The following is a 22,441-nucleotide window of genomic DNA, read 5'->3' as shown; positions in this document are numbered from 1 at the left end:
AGTGTGTGTGTGTGTGTGTGTGTGTGTGTGTGTGTGTGTGTGTCTGAAACTTCAAAGGCAAAGCTAGGACCAACGGGTGGAACTTATTTGATCTCAAATTTAAGCTCTGAGGTCAGGAAGAACTTTCTAACCATTAGAGGAATCAGCAAGTGAGATGTTTGAAACGTCCCAGTGGGCAGTGAGGTCCCTGTGACTAGAGGCATTCAAGCGAAAGGATGATTTCTTGTCAGGAACATTGAAGTGAAGAGTTGGACATCAGAGGGGGGTGTATGAGAAGACCTTAAGCGTCTTCCCATCCTGTGATATGGGTGTTCTATTATTATGGGATCATTTCTCAGACCTGCCCCCAGGGGTTGGAAGGACAGAGTACAAAAAACATGTTGACAGTTCTCTGTGATGTCAGATCATTGTCTGCCGACTTTAAGGGACACGGCTGTGATTGATATTACTTTCTTTTTTTTTTTTTAAGATTATACACACACATACACACATGCACATGCACACAGAGTTGATTTCCCCCTTGAAAACCCTTGAAGGGAGGTGGATGACAGCTCCTTTCCTCCAAGCCCCGCAGACTACTCTGCCGCTAATGGACTGTCAGCCTCTTTCATTACAGGCTCCAGACTGTGCAGGCTGGTGTAAAAGTAGTGCCTCTGGGGAGAACCTGGCACTTGGGTCTCAGCCAGTTGACATTTGTGATTTACCCTTTTTCCAATTGGGACAGGCCTCCCACAGTGAGTGACGAAGCCAGGATGCCAAACAGTGGTATAAACCGAGTCAGGTCCCCTGCTTGAAGAGGTGACAAGGGCTGAGCCTGGCTCTTCAGGAGGGCCTGCAGACAGCTTCCTGGGGTGGGGGAAAGGCTATAATTGCAGGGCAAACCCCCTTCATTGCCCCTGACCCACCTCAAGATGTGGGAGTTCTGGGAGGGTCCTGAGCATCTTGAGAGGGACAGTGAGGGTCTTGATCACATGATTTCAACCAGGTTTCGAGGGTAAAGGGAAGTTGGTCTGGGGCCCTCCTATGATGCCAGTACATCCAGAGAGGCAGCCCTCTGCCTGCTGCTACTCTAGGAGCACCCCAAGTCCACCCTCCCGCACTCCTGCCATATCCCTGTCCCTCTCTCCCCCAGCCTGACTTCGAATTGTCCGCATTAGGGCCACAGTGGGTGTAGCAGGGCAGGCCCGGGCATGGTATGGGTGTCACACATCTGTTAGTTTGTCAAATGTCTATTGTCGGCCGCCCCCAGGAGGTGGGAGGACTAGGGTGCTTTACTCACCATCCTAAGTCATCTCGAGCACAGGACTTGGGACTCAGAGCAGGTGCTGAAGGACTGAGTCACCTCTGGGGGCGGCAAGACTTGTAGGGCTGACCGACAGGTGTTAGAGTTTGGACCACTGCATCACATCTGCTGCCCCTGAGCGGTAAGGGGCTGGGAGAGAAAGGGAAACTTGGCAGTAACTCTTAAGATCTTTTAAGATCCAGCTCATCTTCCTGGTACGTGGAAGCCTCTAAATAAATGTTTGCTGAATGACTGAGTGAATGACAGTAATAAAACCATCACTGTGTGCCAGGCATTGTTCTCAAAGCTTAAAAACATTCTTTTAATCCTCAGAACAACCCCATGAATGGTGTATTAAGGTCTTTTTTTCATGAGAGAGGAAACTGAAGTTGAGGGAGAGTCTTATGTTTGCCCTGGGTCACCCAGCTAGTAAGTGATGGAGCCATGATTCTAACCTTGAACTGTTTCAGTGCAAGTTCTGCTCGTCTTCTCTGTCTTTGTATGTCCTGCAGCACCTTGTACACTCTGGGCGCTCAGTCAGTTGGTCCGCCCCTGGGAGTGGGAGGGTGGTGAAGAAGGGGAAGTACGGCTGGTGGTGGTGTGTGCCTGAGAAGGGGGTGTCAGAAGCGTCGAAAGTGACACAGCCTTCACAACTTCCTTGGTCCCACCAGTGCTCTTAGGCAGGGTCTCCTGGGGTTGCTCTCAAGAATATGCGAGTGGCCGGGCTAGTGCAGGCCCCCAGAGGTGGCTTAGGGCCGGGGCTGTGGTTCCCATCCAGGTGGGACAGGCCACCTCCTGGCTGGTGGCGCTCTCTGCGACCTGGGGAACGAGACAGACAAGCAGTTGGAGGTCGAGGAGGTGCTGCGGGCTGGGCACTGCCCTTGGCCTTGGCACTGGGCTGCTGCCCTCTGGTCTGCCAGGTGAGGCCCCCTCAAACCCTCTGCCCTGTGTCCCCAGGAGGCTGGCTCTATGGAGATAATAATTAAGCCCACTTGTCTGACTTGCTCCGGCTGGATGGACTAAGGTTTGGGGTCAGATCTTCCCGTCCCTGAATAACGGAGAGTGGCTCCTGTCTGCCCACAACACAGCAAGGTGCGTCCTCAGGTTAAATTTCTCCTCCTGTTCCCCCAGCTGCCTGCCTTCATTTTCTCTCCTTGCAGTCCTCACCCAGCCACTGAGTCAGAGTGCCCACATCAGGAATGGTGACTCCGCTTCCGGAGCACGTGGCTGCGGGGAGCCTGAAAGAGCCCCTCCCTACCTTCCGGGTGAGCAGCACCTGGAGCTGAGAGTTACACGTGTTTGGGACACAGAAGACTTGCTCTCTGGGTTCAGTGAGGGGCGGCTGACACCTGCCAACTGTTGAATAAACCCTGACAACCACTGTGCATTGAGGGTAGGGGTGGAGGTGCCGGATGGAGCTAATCAGGAAGGCTTCCAGGAGGAGGTGATGAGGAGTTGGGATCAAGGCTTCCAGGAGGAGGTGGCCATGAGGGTGATGGTTTCCTCAGAAGCTGAGGTGCTGGTGGGCAGCTGTCCCCAATTCACCCAGCTGGAGAAAGTCCCTTGGTTGCCGCCTGAGAGCGTGGGCGAAGTTTTCCTTAATCAACCTCTTTGGCAGCGCGGCCAGACAAGACTGCAGCATCGAGGTAGGTGTGCTAAGGGCCATTGCACCACTGCCAAGGTCAAAGCCTGAATAATGAAAAGCCCTGACACCTCCTTGCTGAGAAACAAACAGGAGGGGATGGTGGGGCATTTAATAGCCAAGGCTGCCAATACCTAATCAAGATGAATGGCCTTGAGAGACGAGGTCCAGGGAAGGCATCGTGTTAGGAGAATGGGAAGACCACCTCCCTCCGGACTGCACTGAGACCGGGGAATGGCAGGCGAGGAGTAGCACAGATGCAGGGGACGTGCTGAGGGGGTCAGAGGTCACCAACGAGGGCCTTCTAGCTGATGCTTCCAGGGCCAGAGACCCTCACTGAGAGCCCACTCTGGGCCAGCTCTGTCCTAGGACTCAAAATGAATAAGCTTGCCCTTGCCTTTTAAGGGCTCGTAGTAAGCTGGGGAAGAGAGCGCACATACATAAGTTATTCTGATGCCATCTCAAGTGTCATAACAGAGGCACAAAGGGCTGTGGGAGAAGGAGGGCAGCAGAGATTAATTTCTCCCCACCCCACTGTCACAGACCCAGATCAATTCACTGCTTATGACAAAGAACTCTGTCTCGCCTCTGCTTCTCTGGCGCCACCTACAGGTGGCTGCGAGACCAGTTAGTCATTCACAGTTAAATGAGCAAGTATTATGTTCCAGCACTTGGCTAGGCTCTGGGGTATAATGGTGAATGAGACCTGGTCCCTATCCTCAGGAATCTTACAGTCCCAGAGGAAAGACAGACAAACAGGCACTCCTGACATCACTCATGGAGCTTAACTAGTGAAACACTCATGGAGTCTGACAGCACTGGGTTCAGTTAAGTCCAGGCTGTATCACTCGCCCTCTGGATGTGCTCAGCCAAGCTATGTAACCCCTATGAGCTTCCAGTTTCTTCTCTACAAAGCAGGCTGAAAATATTTGCCTCGTAGGGTAGTTTTGAGTTTAAATGAACTATTGTTCAGAGAGTACTTAGCATGGTGCCTGGGATGTAACAGGCACCTCATAAAATGAGTCCCCTTTCCTCTCTTACTGATGAATATTTCAGAATGTGGTCGTTTCTGTATAATATCAGGCTTCCGCACTAAAGGGCAGAGGATCCCTGGCTGACGTGATGGTGTGCTTCACGGTGCTGGCACAATGCCCAGTACGGTCATTTCACTCAGCAGACATTCGTTGAGCACCTGATAAGTATCAGGCACTGTGTTAAAAACTAACAATAGAAGGTGAACAAGACCAGGTCCCTGTCCTCACAGAGCTTATACAATAGTAAGGGAGACAGAAAAGAAAAGAAACTACTTATTGTGAAACTCTGTGTGTGTGTGTGTGTGTGTGTGTGTGTGTGTGTGTTTGGGGGGCGTCCCTTTGGTGATTTCCTGGGGGGCTCTGCTCTGGCACTCACACGAGGTTCTATGAGGAAACCGAGGCAGGACCCATTTGTAGCCTTTCAGGGAGACTGGAATCCCAGTGGGGTGACCATGGGAAAGTTGCCCCTCCCCCTACCAGAGCCCGCTATCCCTGAGGTTCTGGCCTTGGGGCTCGAAGGAAGGTGGCTTCCTATTTGTGTATGTGTGTGTGTGTGTGTGTTACGCGGGCCTCTCACTGCTGTGGCCTCTCCCGCTGCGGAGCACAGGCCCCGGACGCGCAGGCTCAGTGGCCATGGCTCACGGGCCCAGCCGCTGCGCGGCATGTGGGATCTTCCCGGACTGGGGCACGAACCCGTGTCCCCTGCATCGGCAGGCGGACTCCCAACCACTGCGCCACCAGGGAAGCCCGGTGGCTTCCTATTTGAATGCCCTACGGCCCTGGGAGGCTGACCTTTGAGCAGGTGCTAAGAGAGAGTTGGATGGAGAGACAGGTGGTCTTATATATGGTTGTGAATGGCCTGTCATTCAAAGGGGCTTCAAGAACCTCTACGTTAGGGGCTTCCCTGGTGGTGCAGTGGTTGAGAGTCTGCCTGCCGATGCAGGGGACACGGGTTAGATCCCTGATCCAGGAAGAGCCCACATGCCGCAGAGCAGCTAAGCCCGTGCGCCACAACTACTGAGACTGTGCTCTAGAGCCCGTGAGCCACAACTACTGAAGTCCGCGCACCTAGAGCCCGTGCTCCGCAACAAGAGAAGCCACTGCAATGAGAAGCCCGCGCACTGCAATGAAGAGTAGTCCCCGCTCGCCGCAACTAGAGAAAGCCTGCGTGCAGCAACAAAGACCCAACACAGCCAAAAATAAAAATTAATAAAATAATAAAAAAAAAATCTCTAGGTTAAAGGAATTTTCAAGGGGTCCTATTTCCCAAATGTGCTATGGGGACAGGTAACATCATCTCCTTGGGCTCCTGTCAAAGTTCAACTAGGGAAGGACATCCAGAAAACGTCTGAAGTCTATTTTACCAGGGTTGTCATTATGTTAAAAAAATTTGCCCGGGCTTCCCTGGTGGCGCAGTGGTTGAGAGTCCGCCTGCCGATGCAGGGTGCACGGGTTCGTGCCCCGGTCTGGGAGGATCCCACGTGCCGCGGAGCGGCTGGGCCCGTGAGCCATGGCCGCTGAGCCTGCGCGTCCAGAGCCTGTGCTCCGCAACGGGAGAGGCCACAACAGTGAGAGGCCCGCGTACAGCAAAAAAAAAAAAAAAAAATTTGCCCACTTGCACATGTGTGCACTTGTGTACGTGTGGGACACCCACTCCTCTGCTTCCTCACCAACAGGGCAGTTATTACTCTGGGTGTTCAGAGAAGCTGAAAATTAATGAAACTCAGTGCAATGAGCGACACCTTGTAAAACAATCTCAATTACCAGATAACCAATCTCGATGCAATTGCAGAGAGGATAAACGGAAACCACGGGGGCTGTGAGCAAATGATAGCCCCGAGCCGCTCGGGCAGAGGCAGGGAGATGGAGCTCAGAACAGAGGTGGGGCACGGGGGCGGGCTGCTGTCCTGAGAAGAGCCATTCCTTTTTCAAGAAGGGACAGCGGGTGTCTAACAAAGATAACCGAGTTAGTCAGGTGGGGAAGAGTGCTGTGTAATCCGTGCCCCGGGCCATCAGGTGCAGCTAATCTTGCTTTGCCTGAGAGCTGGGAGAAGACCTGCTTCCCCAGGTGGGGCCCCGTCTCCTGGGAGAGGCCAGGCCCTGCCCCAGAAACCCCACTGCTGGCCTGGGAGATCTGTAGTCCCCGTTCTCCAGTCCCTCCTGGAGAGTCTGATGACCTGCTCCTGGAAGTGGCCTGGGCTGCTGGGAGGAGGACGTCCTCACGTTCACCCCCTGGAGTCTAAGCCGTGGGAGTGGAAACATCCGTCCACACCGCCCAGGCTTACAGAGTCTTCATCCCCCAAGTTCACCACACCCTCTCCTCGTGGGTCTCTGCCCCGCCTCCCCATGGCTTTGAGAGGTGCTGCTTGCTGGGCAGGTGAATTGCTCAAGGTCGCAGGGCCACAGAATGGCAGATCCTTGACCTGAATCGGTTCTTCTCCGACTCTAAACGCAGCACTTGTTTGGTTAAAAATCTTTTTCATTTTCAATGCTTCTCTTTACGAAGACAGGGTGGTGGAAAGTGTGATTTCTTTTTTTTTATAAATATCATTTTCAATTTAAATCTCCTTTAAAATATTGAAAGAACCACAGCTGCTTCTCTCGTCATTGTCTTCCTCTCCCATTTTCTTTCCCGTCACTCCTCCCGCTTCCCTCCCTAACCCTTCTCCCGGCTCCCCCTGAGCTCTCCCTGCACATGGGGGCTTCTCACGCTGGTTGCCCTGGGTGTTTGTTGAAGGAGAGATAGAAGAAGTAGGGTTGAGGAACACATCAGAGAGAGGGTCTTGGGGTTCCCACTGTTTGAGAGGGGGGTGATTCTATTTGCTTTGTGCAGTCTGACCCCCAGAGTCATCCCTCTGACCTGGAGTAGAAGCATGGCTCCTGCAAATTTGGTAGATATCACCTTTGAGTGTGAACAGCCTCAGACAAAATTGCCTACAGAAACCCGCGCTGCAGGGTCTCATGACCCTTTTCCTCAGTTCTGCTGTCTGGGCTGAATTAGGTTCACATACGTGTATATCACGTCTGAGACTCATCACAATTCTAGGATGGAGTTATGATATATGATGCCCATCCTATAGATGAGGAAATTGAGGCTCCTGCAGCAAGGTTGAACACCTTGCTCCCAAGGTCCCCAGACAGGTTCATCCTTGCAAGGTCACAGAGCCAGTGGCCAGACTGGGATTAGAAGCCAGGTCCTTTACTCCTCACCCAGTGCTCTTTCCACCAGGCTCTGTGGTGTGGTCCCGTATCCTGACCTTGGTCCCAGCCTTGAGAAGGCAGCACCGAGACTGGAGGACTCGTGGCTTCCAGGTTCCTCTTGAGGCAGGGGCCCAGCCCATGACAGAGATGAAAAGCAAGCAGAGTGGCAGGGCTGACCCTGCGGAGAGCAGCGATAGCTCCCCGGGTGAGGATACAGCAAACAGCAGGAGCCGCCGACCGGGAGATAATCTCTGAGAAATGATGGAGTGCCAGTTGCTTCTGCAGCTGGGGGGCCGCATCTGGGCCCCCGTGCGGACGTGAGCTCCGCCTCCAGATCCGCATTGTCACCGGCTTGTTGGAAAAACAGATGTTATTGTCCTCTGTTCCCGTCCCTTTGTCCCTAATAGGCATTTAGTGCAGGAGGGGGAATGGAGAAACTGCGACAGAATTGTGTGTCTACTTCAGGCTCTTTCCGGAAGGTTGCACTTCTGTGGAACTTGGAGTTTGGGATAGAATGGGTGCGGGGAAGGACCTCCTCCCTTGCCCTGAGTGGTCCTGGGCCAGACTTGGGGAGGAGCTGCCCTGGTGGCCCCTCGTCCAGGCCAGTGGGTGCTGAGGACTGGTTCTGGAAGGAACTGCCTTCCTTCTCTCCTAGGTCCACCACCTGGACTGGACCCTAAATTGATGTCAGGAGAAGGGATGATGGGGACCTCTGGCCTTCTACCTTGACTCTCAGAATCTGGTAGGCTGGATGAGGTCAACGGCTGATGAGGTCAAAGTCTTGGGTTGCTTTTTTTTTTTATTTCGCGGTACGTGGGCCTCTCACTGTTGTGGCCTCTCCCGTTGAGGAGCACAGGCTCCGGACACGCAGGCTCAGCGGCCATGGCTCACGGGCCCAGCCGCTCTGCGGCATGTGGGATCTTCCTGGACCGGGGCACGAACCCGTGTCCCCTGCATCGGCAGGTGGGCTCTCAACCACTGCGCCACCAGGGAAGCCCTTGGGTTGCGTTTTTGTTTGGGATTCATTCATTCAGTGATCTGCTGCTGGGCACATTCTTAAAGGCTGAACTCTGCACTTGACAGCAGCATGCTGGTTTGTAGGTGAAAACTTTTCATGGGAAGAACAGTATATCTTCTTATATCAGGTCACTGTGACTATGATTTAATGGGAGCTCGAAGGCTCTCCTGCACCTAAATAGCTCTGCAGCAACCTGCCTGGTGCCTCAAATTCCATCATCAGTCAGTCCTGTGAATGAAGGCATTATATCTCCCAAAGGTCCATGCTAAAATATAAGTGTATAACTGAGGAGGGCTCACAGAGGGCAGAAAACAAAAAACTGCCTGTCATCATGGCAAACAGAGCATGGGCCCCAAAATGAATGCTACTCAAGATGTGTGAGTTTTGATGGGAGACAGATGAGAAGAGAAACGTCCAGCCCATGGGCTACTGTCCTGGGAGGGAGGGCCTAAGGGGCTGGATGAGAGACGGATTTAGGGGGAGCATTTCTCAGAGGGACCTGGCTCCACACATCACTGGATGCCCCATTCTGATTTGAGACTGACGGTGTAAGACTAAAGAACTATCCCAGCCCTTCTGCTCCTGTCTGGAATGTGGGGAAAACTTAATGCTTTGCTGACCCGCAAACCCTGGAGGCTCGGAGATGGGGCCACCTCTGTCACCACAGGTGCCTCATCCACATCTAAGTGGGGTATAAGGGGCAGAGATGGGGTGGATGGAGGCCCCAGTGTCCCATCCATCTCTCACGCCCCTGTGGCCCCCCCTCGAGCCACACCCTGCTCTGCACCTGTCTCCTCCCCTAGCTGGGGTCTAGGGGCTGATTGCAGGTGAGCTCAGGCCCCAGCAGAGAGTGCCCTGGTCCACCCGGACAACTTCGATGAGAGAAGAGAGAAGCTAATCCTTGAGTGGGAGCGGGGAGACCCTGTTCTGCCATCCCCTCTTACCTGATGGGTATTAGGGAGCTGATTAACCAGGGAGGTGCCCACCAGGCAGAGATGCCCTTTGTAACCTCTTACTACTTAATATTCAGAACTATTTCACCGCCCTGTAGCAAAAAAGTCACATAATAAAGCACATTAGAATTCATCCAAGGGCTTCCCTGGTGGCGCAGTGGTTAAGAATCCGCCTGCCAATGCAGGGGACACGGGTTCGAGCCCTGGTCCTGGAAGTTCCCACATGCTGGGGAGCAACTAAGCCCGTGCGCAACTACTGAGCCTGCACTCTAGAGCCCACGAGCCACAACTACTAAGGCCGCGTGCCACAACTACTGAAGCCCATGTGTCTAGAGCCCGTGCTCCGCAGCAAGAGAAGCCACCGCAATGAGAAGCTCGCGCACCGCAATAAAGAGTAGCCCCTGCTCGCCGCAACTAGAGAAAGCCCGCGCGCAGCAACGAAGACCCAATGCAGCCAAAAATAAATAAAATTAAAAGAAAAAAAAGAATTCATCCGAAATTGTTTCCATAAAGACGTGTATTATTGCCTAGCGATGGTTCTAGGTGAGCTCTGAATATGAGAGCTGAGGGGGGGGCTTGCCCCCTCCCCCTGGGGCCCCACCACTTTGTCCTGTTCTAGGAAGCACTCAGGAAGAGCCTGCTGAATGTTTCCTAAGGCCCTCCCACCCTCCCCTCCTCACTTCACCCCTGCCAGCTCACCTGCCTTCCACACCATCCAACAGCTTGCTGTGTACTCCCGAGTGACAAGGGGTTGGATGAGGACCATTGTCTGGGAGAAGATGGAAGGAAACTGGCCAGAGCCCTCAAAGGCTTACTCACCTCTGGTCACTTCCTCTTCCCTCCCCTCACTCTTCTGCCCACCCCGGCCCCCACCACTCCTGTTCCCATGCTCGGATCTGGTGCGGCAAAAGAGGTGCTTTGCCTTAAGGACGACACTCAGGACTTAGGATGGAGAGGAGCCCTGAGAAGTTGGAAAACCATCCCCTTGCCCCAAGCAGGGATTCCTGATCCAACAGCCCTGAAGGCGGTGACTATGCCTTAGCCATCTCCCAGGTCTGGGACCTGGGCTGGGCAGATGGGTCTCCTGAAAGCGTGTTCTCTATGAACACACAGCATTTCAAAACAAATAATCTATGGTGTCAAAAGTCAGGAGAGGGAATTCCTTGGCGGTCCAGTGGTTAGGACTTGGCGCTTTCACTGCCAGGGCCTGGGTTCAATCCCTGGTCAGGGAACTAAGATCCCCCAAGCCGCAAAAGGCGCGGCCAAAAAAAAAGGAAAAGTCAGGAGAGTGGTTGCCCTTTATTGGGGTGGGTGGGTCCGAGGGGGTCTTCCTGGTGCAGATTACACAGGTACATTCACTTTGGGAAAATTTGTGAATTCTTCTGAATGGATGTTACACCTCAATAAAATATTTACCCCTAAAAGCCCTTTGTCAAGTAGAGATTGTTAATACTACCATAATTATATCATTGAAATAAAATAACCGAAATAACCTCTGTGAGGGCGGGATGGAGCAGGTAGTCGAAAGCAGTGGATAATCCACAATTATTTTGGACTTGGACTTGGAATGAGTGCCTCACATAAAACATGCACTTGTTTGCAAAGGATTTGCTTCTGTAAGTGCGCATGCTCTTGCTGCTATTAAAATTAACTGCAATTTCTTTTTCTTTTTGAATTTTATTTTATTTATTTTTTATGCAGCAGGTTCTTATTAGTTATCCATTTTATACATATTAGTGTATACATGTCAATCCCAATCTCCCAGTTCATCCCACCCCCCCAACCCCCCGCCACTTTCCCCCTTGGTGTCCATACGTTTGTTCTCTACATCTGTGTCTCTATTTCTGCCCTGCAAACTGGTTCATCTGTACCATTTTTCTAGGTTCCACATATATGCATAAAATTAGCTGCAATTTCTGAATACGTACCACTCGGCCCTGGGTGGTCCAGAAGCATCCCGGTAGCAGCGAAGTCAGATGGAGGCAGGACGGACTTTGACGTGCTCCACCTGCTATCCCCTGCCTCAGTGCTGGGTGTGGTCACTGTTCAGGTCACTGCAGTCCACATTTCTCTCCTGCTTTTGTGGGTACCAAAGTCAGCTCTTTTTTTTTTTTTTTTTGCGGTATGCGGGCCTCTCACTCTTGTGGCCTCCCCCGTTGCGGAGCACAGGCTATGGACGCACAGGCTTAGCGGCCATGGCTCACGGGCCTAGCCGCTCTGCGGCACGTGGGATCTTCCCGGACCGGGGCACGAACCCATGTCGCCTGCATCGTCAGGCGGACTCTCAACCACTGTGCCACCAGGGAAGCCCCAAAGTCAGCTCTTGAATGAGAGCCACCTCCTCCTGGCATGAAGGATGGGGAAGAAACTGCCCACGGCAGGAGGATCTGAGAGCCTGATCCCGGATTGGTGACTGTGACACCCTGTTTGCAACAAGCCCCTCCCTGTGGCAGGCCCGCCTTGCGGTGTGCCTTTGCCCCACTCTTCTCATCAAGAGGCAGAGTTTCCTTCCCAATCCCTTTTTTAAAAAAATTAATTTATTTGTTTATTTATTTATTTATGGCTGCGTTGGGTCTTCGTTGCTGCACGCGGGCTTTCTTTAGTTGCAGCGGGCGGGGGCTACTCTTCATTGCGGTGCGCGGGATTCTCATCGCGGTGGCTTCTCTTGTTGCGGAGCATGGGCTCTAGGCACGCGGGCTTCAGTAGTTGTGGCTTGCGGACTCTAGAGCACAGCCTCAGTAGTTGTGGCCCATGGGCTTAGTTGCTCCGCGGCATGTGGGATCTTCCCGGACCAGGGCTCGAACCCGTGTCCCGTGCATTGGCAGGCGGATTCTTAACCACTGTGCCACCGGGGAAGCCCCTTCCCAATCCCTTGAATCTGGGTTGATCTTTGACTTACTTTGACCAATAGAGGATGACGGAAGTGATGCCTTATGACGTCCCCGCCCAGGCCTCAGTGGGCCTTGCAGCTTCTGCTCTCCTCCACCTGGGGCTATCCAGGGACTGCCAGGTGAAGGGGTTGAGTCTGGCCTCCTGAAGGCTGAGAAGCCACACGAAGCAGAGATGAGCCATCTAAGCTGAGGTTCCCAGACCACCCACCCGGTGGCAGCTTGTACCAAGCAGCAGGCATGTTCATGAGGCCAGTTTTAGACCCTCTGGCCCTCCCAGCCACCAGCTGACGGCACACGAGTGAGCCCAGGAGAGACCAGCCCGAGTAGTCCACCCACAGAATCATGAGCAAATACCTCTGTTGTTGTTCCAAGCCACAGCAATTCATAACGGAAGCAGCTGCTAACACCCTTGCCTGAGCACCTGCTGGCTGATGCCAGCGTCCCGGGGGACAGGACTGTGCCCTCGAATGCTGTCCATTCTTCCATCCATAAGCCCCAGAAATAACTTTCTGCCCAAGATTTCTTTCTTCGCACATGCCCGCCAGTTTCCAGGGCAGACACGGCAGTGCCCATTGCTCTTTATTAGTTTAATATATGTTGAAGCCTCCAAATAAATGCTGGGGCCCAGGTGGAACGGATGAAATGGGACTAAGTTCTGGGGGATGATTGATAATGAGTAGGGACTGGAAAATCAATTGTGTTAATTCCTGGCCTGTCACTGGGACCGAGAATTAATGAGAAAATTTGTCCAACTTAATGGTATTTACACATTATACAGAGTGTGATAAACTCGTCTGTAGGTGCTGCCTGGCATTCCAATTATATAAGGCCTGCACAGCCTGAGGGGCTGGCAGGTCTGAGCTGTCCAGGACCTGGGCTGGGCACGTAGAGACTCACTGAGGTGACCCAACTACCAACTAACCTACGAATTGGTCCCAGGCCCCCGAGTGGGTCTCACTGGCATGGCTGGCCCCTGCCTGGTGTGGGCTATCCAACTGGCAGTGTCTCAGGAATGTGCTGGAGGGCACATCTACGAGCCTGCTTCGAGGATAGCCACTCCAGAAGCCATGTGGGCCGTTGGACAATGACGAGGGATGGGTTCTGTCTTATGTGTTGGCATGCTATGAGAGACACAGATGGTCCTCCTGGCCCCCAGGCCCCTTCCCCCGGGGAACCTGTCCTGCACCATACCCACTGGCCAGTCACTATTGGAAGGCGTCTCGAAAAGCCTCATGGAAACTGATGGAAAAGACTTCCTCAGAGTCTGTTTGCTTTCCTGAAATTCTATAGAGCAGAGCTTGTCCCGACGAAGGCTATCAGGGAGGCATCCCCGAGAATCAACAGCTGCTTGGTAGTCACACCCTTGTGTGGTCTTCTTTCATATTGAATAGGGCTGATCTGAGGGTCCAATAAGATATTAAAGAAATTACTGTGACTTCTGAGGCCAGTTTATATATATATATACATACATATGTGTATGTGTGTGTGTGTGTGTGTGTGTGTGTGTATATATATATATATATATATTTTTTTTTTTTTTTTTTTGGAAGTAGGTCCTCTAGCCCTGGCCAAGGCTTCAGATGACCACAGCCCTGATGACATCTTGACTGCAACCTCAAGAGAGACCCAGAGTGAGCTTGCTCCCAAATTCCTGGCACATAGAAACTGCTAGAGATAATGATATAGAGGTTTATTATTGTTTTAAGTTGCTAGGTTTGGGGGTAATTTGTTATGCAGCACTGGATAACTAATGCAGATGGGGAAGGAGATATCTCACGTGGGGTGTGGAGCTGATGGAAGACACCCCCTTGTAACTTCTCTACACAGTTCAAGTGAAATCCTCTTCTGTTTTGCTGCTTCCCCCAAACGCCTTGCCTTTCCCACCTTTGTGCCCGAATGTGCTACTTTCTTTGCCTAGAATGCCCTTTTTGCTCCCCCTCCTCTACCTCTTCTCCACTTTCTCTTTTTCCTCCTGAGATGAACTCCTCCTAGCCAGGCTTCAAGACCCAGCTCAGATGTGCCCGCCTCTGGAAAGGCCTTCCCAGTCTCTCTTGGGCAGTTTTTGTCACCTTCATTGTCACCCCCCGTGATACCCTACTTTTTAATGGATACCTGAGTGGATTGAGCTATAATGATTGGTTCCATGAGCTCTGGCTGGGGTTTAGAACTTGAATTTCATTAATCAACTCTGCCCTCCTTCCACGTTCACTGGCATCCAGGAGATATTCAATACAAGGGTGTCGAATGAATAAATGAATGAATGAGCGACATCCAAGGCCATCTTGGGGAGGAAGAAAGTGTCCACGTGAAGTCTGCAGAGTGGGGAGAGGGCAGAGCTTGGCCTATGTGAATGGAAGCGGTGCAGGCTGGTTATCGGTCTGTGTCTGTACGTTTCAGGTCTGCTCGTCCTAACACCAATGAGAGAGCTCTTTCCTCTGGCCGCCCCCAGAGCTTCCCTGGGTCAGGGAAAGGGGCATCGCTTGGGAGGCCCCCGTGTCTGTGTGTCCCCATCAAACCCCTTTCCTGATCCCTGCCCTTCCCCGCTCTCTGTTTTCCATGCCCAACAGGCAGCCCTCCAGAGTTCACCTTCCCTTCATCCAAACCTGGAGGGCAGGTGAGCGGCGGCCAAATCTGATTTCTAGAACAGGTCTAAAGGTCTTTGCCCAGAGCCCCTGAGCTCGTTTCTCCTTTCTCTGTCTCTGAAGCGCCAAGGCAGCAATTCGGATCTCAAACACCCAAGCAGAGGTGCCCCAGGTTCTTTGTTGCACAGAATGAATTTGTTACGTGGGGATTCTTTGACCTGAAGGATTGCTTAATGTCCTTACGTCACATGGTATCCCAGCCCGGCTGGTGCTCCGAGGTGGGAGAATTGCCTTGCTTGCCAGTTTACTCAGAGGAAGGCTGAGGGGGACTGAGGTCAGGGAGGGGTCACCTGCAGACCCTAGTCCTACTGCTGGCCACGCCTATTTATCGAGTGCCCAGCAAAATCAAGTCCCAGAGAAAGAAGTCATTTGTCGGAGGTCCCAAGGCAGGAAGTGGCGGAGCTGAGATTTGCTGCCAGGCCTGTCTGAATTCAAAGACCCCTGCTCTTGACCGTTAGGTTCCACTGTCTCAGCCTAGCACGACCGCTCCAGGGGTCACGCAGCCCCTCCCCTCCCAGCTCCCAGACCATCCAGAGGCCTCGCGCGTTTTCAGTAGGACTAAGCCAGAGGCTGAAGGAAGTGACAGCCTGGGGTGGAGGTTCCTGGGTCCCTGACACCCATGGGCTCCTCCAGTTCCCAGAAGGCAATCGGAGATCCTGTGGTTTCCTGCTTGACCGAATTCCACTCCCACTGGAGCAGAGGAGGGTGGTTTGCCATGTCTGGTAGGGGGGCTTATCTTCTGAAACTGCAGTGCATGTGGAAACCTATGAACCAAAGGAGGTGGAAGAAAGATTAAAGAGGGAAAGGATTAAAATCTACAGGGCTCCCCGTGCTCTGCACAGACTCTCCCACAAGCAGAGCTACGATCTTTCTATTAGACGGCCAGCTGGCCAGCAGCTCTGCGGTGAGAAGGGCTGAGCCCCTGACCCCTGCCTTAAGTCATTGAGAAAGCAGCATTTTCGGGCACAGAGGTGGGAAAGGCAGGGTGTGTTTGGGAAGCAGCAAAACATAGAAGTGCATTTCACTTGGCTAAAAACAGGGTGGAAGTGAAGGGGAGATACATGGGAATGTCTTCACTTCCATCAGTTCCACACCCCCTGGGGGAGATACCCCTGGCCCTGCCCACCCATCTCTTTCCTAACCTGTATTAGTTACTCAGTGCTTCACAACAAATTACCCCCAAACTTAGCAGCTTAAAATAATAATAAACATCTATATCTATTCTCTCTCCCATTTTCCGTGGGCTGGGAATTCGGGAGCAAGCTCACTCTGGTCTCTCTTGAGGCTGCAGTTAAGATGACAGCCAGGGCTGTGGTCATCTGAAGGCTTGACTAGGGCTGGAAGACCTGCTTCCAAGATGCTTCACTCCCACGGCGCTGGTTGCTGGTGGGAGGCCTCAGTTCCTCTCCACATGGTGGTGGCTTCCCCGGAGTGAGTGATACAAGAGAGAACAAGGCAGAAGCCGCCGTGTTTTCTTTTTTTCATGAACTGGCCTCAGATGTCGCAAACAGTCACAAAGCCTGGCAGTTACTTTTCCCACTTTCCCCCACATTCCAGATGATCACTGCTAATTGTGTAGCTGCCGGGGGTCTCTGGAGTGGCTGTGTGTGCCTCCAGAGTGGCCAGTCCCTAACAGTTGTGCTATCAGTGTACCTGTGACTCTTTTTCAGAAAGCATGACATGAGCACCTGCAGTCTGGGAAGGCAGACCCTTGCTGCACAGCCACTCCCAGCTCTGCCACCATCCCCTGCCCATTGCTACCCTGTGCTTACTGCCATCCCACCCCCTCCCCCCCACAACTGCTACAGCTTTCATATCCAAAGAAGGTGCTATCAGCATTGCTTGAAGCATAGGGAAAACTAGAAACAATTAACAGCCCACTTTTATGGAGTACTTACTATGTGTTAGGTTCGTACCAAGCATGGTAAAAGTGCTAACTTCTTACAGCCTCTCAATGGGGTAGGTCCCTCCCCCACTACCATTTTATATATGGGGAAACAGAGGCACAGAGAGGGTAAGTAACTTGCCCAAAGCCACACAGTCCTTAAGTGGCAGAGCTAGAATCTGCCTGCAGAGCCCGCCCTGCTAACCTTATATGTATCGCATCTGTGATGTGAGGCAACATTCTCTTTTATGAGGAAGCCACAGTTCATCAGACAGGGATGGGAGTTCACAGTACAGCAAGAAACATGGAGGTCAGACACACGGAAGGCGCTCCAGGCCACAAGTTGTGAGGCCTCAGAGCAGCTTTGTCCCTGCGTATGTTCAGGAAATGGGGTCTTCCAGACTGCAGTGAGCACTCAGGCAGCAGCTGGGCCAAAGGGCTGTGGCCTTTCTTTTTTTAATTTTAAAAAATGGTGGTAAAATATACATCACATAAAATTTCCCATTTTAACCTTTTTTTTTTTTTTTTAAGGCTCCGGATGCGCAGGCTCAGCAGCCATGGGTCACGGGCGCAGCCACTCCGCGGCATGTGGGATCCTCCCGGACCGGGGCACGAACCCGTGTCCCCTGCATCGGCAGGCGGACTCTCAACCACTGCGCCACCAGGGAAGCCCCCATTTTAACCATTTTTAAGAGTGCAGTTAGTGGCATTAAGCACATTCACAAGTTGCATGATCATCATCATCAACTATGTCCAGAACTTTCTCATGGCATCTTGAGGGCTCTGCTGACCCCCAGTTCTCCTGCCAGCCTGGACCCCCTCCCTCCTGCTGGCAGGGGTGGGATGGGCAACAGCAAAAACAGGTTTTCCTCTTCTGAGGGGAGGATTAAAATGATCCACCTTTGAGGTTTGCTCTCTGCTTCAAAGGCCCACAGCAGCTGTGCAGACGATGAGCTATAACAAGGGCATGAAAGGGAGTTTATCAATGGTACCTGGAGCTCAGTAATTCATAAACCTTTCATTAGTTTTACATCGATGACGGCTCAAGTCCTAGGAAGTAGCTTTAGGCGGGAAGACAGATGTCTCCATAAATCATCATCTCTGAAAATTAGGGAAATGGAAGGAGGGTTTTTATAGGATTTCGCAGCAGCTCACTTGGGGAGCTTTGCTTCTTACTCCCTTTCTGAGCTGATGTTGGATTTCTGGCCTCATGTCCTTGGATGGAAAACACTGTCAGAGGCTCCGAGAAGGGATTAGAAAAGGAACCAAACGGCCCTCCCCTTTCCTCGGGCCCCTCCAAGCCTGGAGGCTGCAAATCTTGTATCTGGCCGTGTAGTTACCTGCAGAGGGCTCAGCGAAACAGCTCTCTGGAAGGTGCTTCTGTGAGAGAAAGAAACTGAAGCAGCAGCAGGAGAGCAGACAGAGGAGCTTTAAAATCCAGCTCTCACCAGAAACAAGAAAAGAAGACGGAGCCTTTTTCTTGCTAACGAGAATAGTAGTGACGACAACAGCGCTTAAAACAGTGCCTGCCACGCAGACAATTCTCAGTATGTATTAGCTATTATTTTGGACATTTCTTATGCACTGCATACTTTATCAATGAGTTACTGGGACTTCCCTGGTGGTCCAGTGGTCCACTGCAGAGGGCACAGGTTTGATCCCTGGTCGGGGAACTAAGATTCCATATGCCACAAGGTGTGGCCAAAAAAAAAAAAAAAAATTTATTATTGTTACCCTCCTATTTTACAGATAAGAAAACCGAGGCCTAGAGAAGTTGTGACTTGCCTAAGATGACACAGCTAAAGGTGGCAGGGCTCGGGCCTGACCCCACCCTACCCAGCTGCTCCTCGTGCCAGGGGTAGCCTCTCTTGGGCATGATTTTGACAATGTCACCTTCTCCTTTCCCTGCCACAGTTCCTTCATCTCTAAAATAGAGAACCAACTTCAGCCCACCCTGTGCTCCAGACATGAAGTGAGAGGTGAGCCAACCCCGGAGCACCAAGCCTGGGACTTTGGGGGACGATAAACTTCCTCAAAAGGCAGGGAAGCTGTTGCTCTCAGGACGATGTCCACACCTTTGATTTCGTGGTGTCTTTACCGTGTCTCATGGAGGCTTGGCAAATATTGCTTATTTTCATCTTACAGATGAGGAAATTCAGCCCTGCCTTCTCCCTCCCTCCCCTGCCCTCCCAGGTTCAATCACATAGCTGGTAGATGCCTAGGCAGCCTGCAAGCAGGTCCCGGCTTCTACTGTGGTGTCAAAGGCCAGCAGACAGCTTAGCCAGCACAGATGAACACTCTGGAAGGAAGTGTCTCCAGACAGGATGTCAGGGCGTGGGTCGCCACTGCTGGGCAGGGGTCCTCTCAGCTGCTTCTCTTCTGCTTTGCTCTGCAGCCCCCGGCTTGGGAGCTCCTGTCCATCCCCTACGCTCCCGCACCACCCCCTGCCCCGGGGCTGCCCTAAATGCTCAGACAGACTAATTACAAGAAATAGCAGAGAAGCACTGACAGAGAACAAGGTGGTGGTTTGGTGGCCAGGGCCTCGGTCTCAGTGATCTTCTCCAGCGCAGCGCCGGCAGACTCAACGAATCAAGGACTTCAATTTCCTTCCCTCTCCCCTTCTCTTGCCCCTGGAGGATGAGTCAGCAAGCGCCCAGCCGGAGGTGAACTGCTGCAGTGTTTTCTGCGTCTGGCTGTGGAACGAGAAGCCTCCTAGCAAGAAGTGTCCCAGGAGAACTTTTACTCAGGAATAATCTGCATGAGGATTTATTTCCTCCTTGCTGGGCTTCCCGCCGAAGTGCAGGCTTGTTTCCGCTAGGTTCCGGCAGGAGGAGAACTCGGCTCAAAGATTTCAGCGAAGCGGCTGAAGATTCAGATTCGACAAGCGTTTACTGAGCACTGTGTGGGAAGCCCTGTGCCCATAACTTTGCCCATGCCATCCTGTTTAGCCTTCCTAACAACCTTCTGAGTTTGGGATTCTTATTCCCATTCTACAGATGGGGAAGGTGAGTCCATAATTAGTAATAACACTACCAGCTTACATTTCTTTTACTGCATTTGCTTGCCATGTGTCACATCTACTCAGTGAGCTCATTTAATTCTCTGACAACCCTATGAAGTAGATACAGCTATTATGCCCATTTTGCAGCTGAGGAACCTGAGGCCCACTGAGGTTAGGTAACTGCCCCAGGTTATAGGGGTTGAAGATAATGGAGCTGGGATCAAATCTAGGCTAGCTGGCAGCAGGGACCAAGTGGAAGAGCTAGAAATCAGGTCCAGTTCTTTGGGTTCATGCCCAATTCCTAAAAGCCATGGTTATTCTTGGTTTGATGCCCTTCATGCCCATGGGAGGGATGGGTTTTGGAGGGATACCATCCCAGGTACCTAAGGATCCCAGGAGCTGTAAGGCCAGGACATGGCTGTGTGTTGTGATCAGGCAAGCTATAGAAACCCAATATAAGTAGTTTAAAATAAAGGGGCTTTATCTGCGCCAGTGAAAGGGGACCCCAGGGGTGGATCTAGGGATCAAATGATGTCATCAGGGCTCTGCCAGTCTGAATCTCTCTTGCACTCACTCACCAACAGTTCTCTCTTCTGTCCTCAGGGCAGGGAGGATGGGGGCTTTGTATGTTGGCTGTTTAGGCACTGCTCAAAGGCTCCCACCTATGGGGCTGAATGGGAGCTGAAATGCATCCAAAGCTCTGCTTGCCAAGCTCTGTGCCCTGGTACAAGGCAGTGTTGGCCCAGAGGGCCACTTTTCCCATTTCATCTACTAGGGAGACTCACCTATTCCTAATACATGTAAGATGCGCTACAGGTTACAGATTATCCCGAGCCCGTCTCCTGGTGCCCAAGGCCAGCCTCACACCAGCATCCCCATCCCCAAACTTGGCAACTCCTTCAAATTCATCCACTCAGTGAATATTTATGAAACTCCTATCACAGGACACAGGTACTTCCCTGCCCTTCTGCAGCTTATATTCTGGTAAGGAATCCAATTGGCTTAGCTTGGGTCATGTGACCACACCTGGACCAATCACTGTTGCCTGAGGGAATGAGTGGATACTGTGATTGGCCTAGCGGGCCAGATGCCCATCCCTTTGGGCATTGATTGACAGCCTCACCGGGACCACCTGGATGTAGGAGTGGTTTCTCAGAGGACATAGGAGGACTAGTCTGTAGAAATAACTGACGTCCACCAAACTGTGGGATCCTAGGAAAATCATAGTCCTTCTCTTCCTTGACCAATAACCTTCCCATCTGCAGTGGGAGGTGCCTGGGGCCCATACTCTGAGAGGAGTGCATCAGGGTGTCCCCAAAGTGTCTGCCGCTGGCCTATCACAGGTGAAAACTCCCTCTGGTCCTGTTCAGGAAGGTCAGGGGTCAGGACTGTTTACCCAAGATCAATGCGGTCTGACTTTCAGTTTGGGGAAAAAGAAAAATGATGGGGTGTAGGGGAGAGTCAGGGGTGTCCATGTCGGGGAGCAGGTAGCGAGTGGGACTCCTGGTCCCACTGTTGGTGGGGGCTTCATTGGGTGTCATAAACACTGAGTACTTGTTATGTGCCAGGAGCTTCCCCTGCTTTGTCTTATTTAAACTCCACACCTGCCACGTAAGTGTTATCACCTTTTGTTGGTGAAGAAACTGAGGCTCAGAGAAATTCAGTAAGAGAAGTACGCTCACTCAGGTGTGCTGACTCCAGGGGCCCTCCTCTGATCCCACAGGACCCTGAGGCCACAGAGGCATCCCCGAGCCACCGCTCACAGGCCCAACGAGGAACCTCGCGTGGACCCGATTTCATTTTCTGATCCCTGGCCTCCCATCCTCCAGCCCGCCCCCACCTAGAGAGCAAGCAAACCCTCTTGCAACCTCATCTCGCACCGTCTCCTCTGCTCCCGCTCACATCTGGGTGGCATCTTCCAGTTTCCTGAGCACTTTCCTGTGTTCTCAAAGGACGAACATCTTCTGGGCCCTGAGGCCACCACATCGTCCCAGGACACCTGCCTGTTCACTTCAGGAGGAAGGTGAAGCCCAAGCTGAGTTAAGGGGCCTGCCTGCCTCTAGGGGAAGCTCCCAGGACATCCAGGATGTCCTGACGGGATGACCCCACCTGGAGACCGGGAGGCTCTGGCCTGTGAGAACAGCATCTTTCTTTCTCTTTCTTTCTTTCTTTCTTCCTTCCTTCCTTCTTCCCTTCCTTCCTTCCTTCCTTCCTTCCTTCCTTCCTTCCCTCCTTCCTTCCTTCCTTCCTTCCTTCCTTCCTTCCTTCCCTCCCTCCCTCCCCCCCTTCTCTCTCTCTCTTTCTTTCTATTGAAGTACAACTGATCTACAATATTGTGCTAGTTTCCGATGTACAGCAAAGTGATTTGGTTCCCTATCTATCTTCTTTTTTTCCCAATTCTTTTCCATTATAGGTTATTACAAGATATCGAACATAGTTCCCTGTGCTATACAGAAAATCCTTGCTGTATCCATTTTATATATGGTGGTATGTATCTGTCAATCCCATACTCCTAATTTATCCCTTCCCCCACTTTCCCCTTTGGTAACCATAAATTCGTTTTCCATGTCTGTGAGTCTGTTTTTGCTTTGTAAACAAGTTCCTTTGTACTATTTTTTTAGATTCCACATATAAGTGATAATATAATATTTGTCCTTGTCTGATTTAGTAATCTCTAAGGTAAGATACTTAATGTCTTTTTCTTTCTGACTTACTTCACTTAGTATGATAATCTCTAGGTTCATCCATGTTGCTGCAAATGGCATTGTTTCACTCTTTTCTATGACTGAGCATCTCCTTTATTAAAATGCGGGTCTGGGGAGACGCAAATGGCTGGAAAAGGAGCCCCAGCACCCAGGGCTGGGGGCTCAGGCTCTGCCTCTTCTGCCCTGT

The 22,441-nt window shown here is 52.0% G+C and overlaps 1 protein-coding gene across 3 annotated transcripts in view; it reads left to right on the top strand.

Annotated features, from left to right (window-relative positions):
* UBIAD1 (UbiA prenyltransferase domain containing 1) overlaps positions 1-18,164 on the top strand; it is a 38,555-nt gene extending 20,391 nt beyond the window's left edge. Inside the window, exon 4 of one of the 3 annotated variants that reach the window (XR_009560117.2) lies at positions 17,080-17,127. Coding sequence is in view for 1 of the 3 variants with exons in the window: in XM_060289388.1 (XP_060145371.1) it covers positions 17,080-17,454 (375 nt within the window). In the remaining 2 variants the exon portion in view is untranslated. Of the gene's footprint in view, positions 1-17,079 lie in introns of all 3 variants that reach the window. The other 2 variants (XM_060289388.1, XM_060289383.1) reach the window with 2 other exon arrangements.
* The last annotated feature ends 4,277 nt before the right edge of the window (positions 18,165-22,441 follow it).

Source organism: Globicephala melas, chromosome 1 (genome assembly GCF_963455315.2).
Source record: "Globicephala melas chromosome 1, mGloMel1.2, whole genome shotgun sequence".
Taxonomy (NCBI): Eukaryota; Metazoa; Chordata; class Mammalia; order Artiodactyla; family Delphinidae; genus Globicephala; species Globicephala melas.
This window is presented reverse-complemented; position numbering and strand designations above follow the sequence as displayed.